The 1642-nt window shown below is 65.5% G+C and overlaps 1 protein-coding gene across 1 annotated transcript in view; it reads left to right on the top strand.

The window, feature by feature from the left end:
- Window positions 1–6: 6 nt before the first annotated feature.
- Window positions 7–1642, top strand: part of ATL1 (atlastin GTPase 1) — a 49453-nt gene continuing 47817 nt past the window's right edge. The window contains 1 exon segment of the mRNA XM_025203506.1: window positions 7–52. Coding sequence (XP_025059291.1) covers window positions 19–52 — 34 coding nt within the window. The 5' untranslated portion in view covers window positions 7–18.

A 1642-nucleotide genomic window follows, 5' to 3' on the forward strand; every position in this document is an offset into this window, starting at 1 on the left:
CGCCGCCCGCCCGCCGCCATGGCCAGGAACCGCAAGGAGAGGAACAGCTGGGGTAGGAGGCAGCATCACCCCCTGCTCTGTGCACCGTGGGGCTGGGCTGGGCTGGGGGTGCCCGGCTTTGTTCTGCTGCAGGCTGGGCGGGGAGCATCAGCTGCTTGGGCCTGGGTGGAAGGCCAGTCTGGGCCGGCTTGGGGAGGGCAGGGGAGGGGGAGCAAAGCCAGCAGCTCCCTCCATCCCCCCTGCTGCCCCCCTCTGCAGCAGGGAGGCTGCCCCAGCGGTCACAGCTTGCGGGAGCTGGCAGGGATGGCGGGATCTTGGGAAGACCCCCGCCTGCAAGGTGGGGAGAGCAGAGACCCCCCCCCCAGCACTTGCTCTGTACTCAGCAGGTGCCGGGGCAAGTGGGGGGCTGTGGAGGGGCTGGCGGTGCCTAGGAGGGGATGCCACGGTGCCCGCAAGGGGGTCTCCAGGTACGGGCCTCGGTGGATGCCATTTAGGTCTAGCTTCAGGGGGCAGTACCAGGGAGCTGTGCCCGCCTGCCAGCTGCTCTGGGCACTGGGAGGCAGCTCCCTGCAGCTCAGGGGGTTGGGTTGTGTCTGGCTGCTCTGTGCAGCACCCTTTCCAGACCGCCAGGCCTGCATCCGTCCCCGCCGTGGCATCCCTGGCCCCCTCACTGCTCCTGTAGAGCGTCCTTTCCAGACAGCCAGGGTTGCACTTGTCCCCCCGTGGCATCCGCGGCCCCCTCGTTGCTCCCCAGCACCCCAGAGAAACCACTTCTCCTCTGCTCAGGGAGTGAGGGGTGAAGTCTCTGAATCTGGACTTCCTCGACCTGCGATGCTGGAGGCTGCAAAGGGGAGAGGAACAGTGGAAAAACCCCTGCTCACTCTCCCTCTCGGCCCCTGCATGACACAGGAGACTGGGCAGGATGGACCTAGGTCTGACCCAGGCAACGGCAGTCCTAATGCTTTCTGTGCCAGATAGGCTGGTTCCTCAGGCTATCCCTGCTCCCTTAACCCCCAGGACCGGTTGAGAGAGAGCCTGGGAGATCCCCCCCGCCTGTCGTGGATGCAGGGGCTCTGGGGGTCATCTTGCCTGGCCTTTTCCACACCCATCTCCTGTGCTTGTGTTCTCCGGTAGGGTCCCTGCCTCTTTTGCAGCTGCTTCGGGGATGCTTTCCATCCCACACTTTCCTACAGCCCCTCTCTCACCTGGGACCAGCCTCCCCGGCCTTTGCTGCAGGTGCAAGTCCCAGTCCAGCCTCTCCTGTGTTGTAAACTGAGGCAGCCCTGCCCTGTCCGGGGGAATGACAGGCTCTGGAGAGATGCTCCCCGGCAGCGCGCTCCCCTCTGTGTGCGGGGGTTGGCATGGGAGGTGTTGCACCGTGCCGGGGAATGCAACCTGCCCTGCAGCATCAGGGAAGCTGGGGAGCGATCCGCTAGGGCTGGGCTGGGCCTTTCTGGCCCAGCCTGGGAGCACAGGTGGCTGCCTGGCCCCAGGAGCAGGGATGGGGACAAAATTGGGAGCAGAACAATCATTCTGCTGCTGTTCCCTGCCGGCTCCAGGTCACCAGGAAGCTGTGGCAGCCCTTTCCCTGGAGGAGCTAGCATTTCTCCTCTGGGGTGCCTCAGCTGCAGCGGCTGGCGCC

This window comes from Alligator sinensis, unplaced genomic scaffold (genome assembly GCF_000455745.1).
Source record: "Alligator sinensis unplaced genomic scaffold, ASM45574v1 scaffold50_1, whole genome shotgun sequence".
Taxonomy (NCBI): Eukaryota; Metazoa; Chordata; order Crocodylia; family Alligatoridae; genus Alligator; species Alligator sinensis.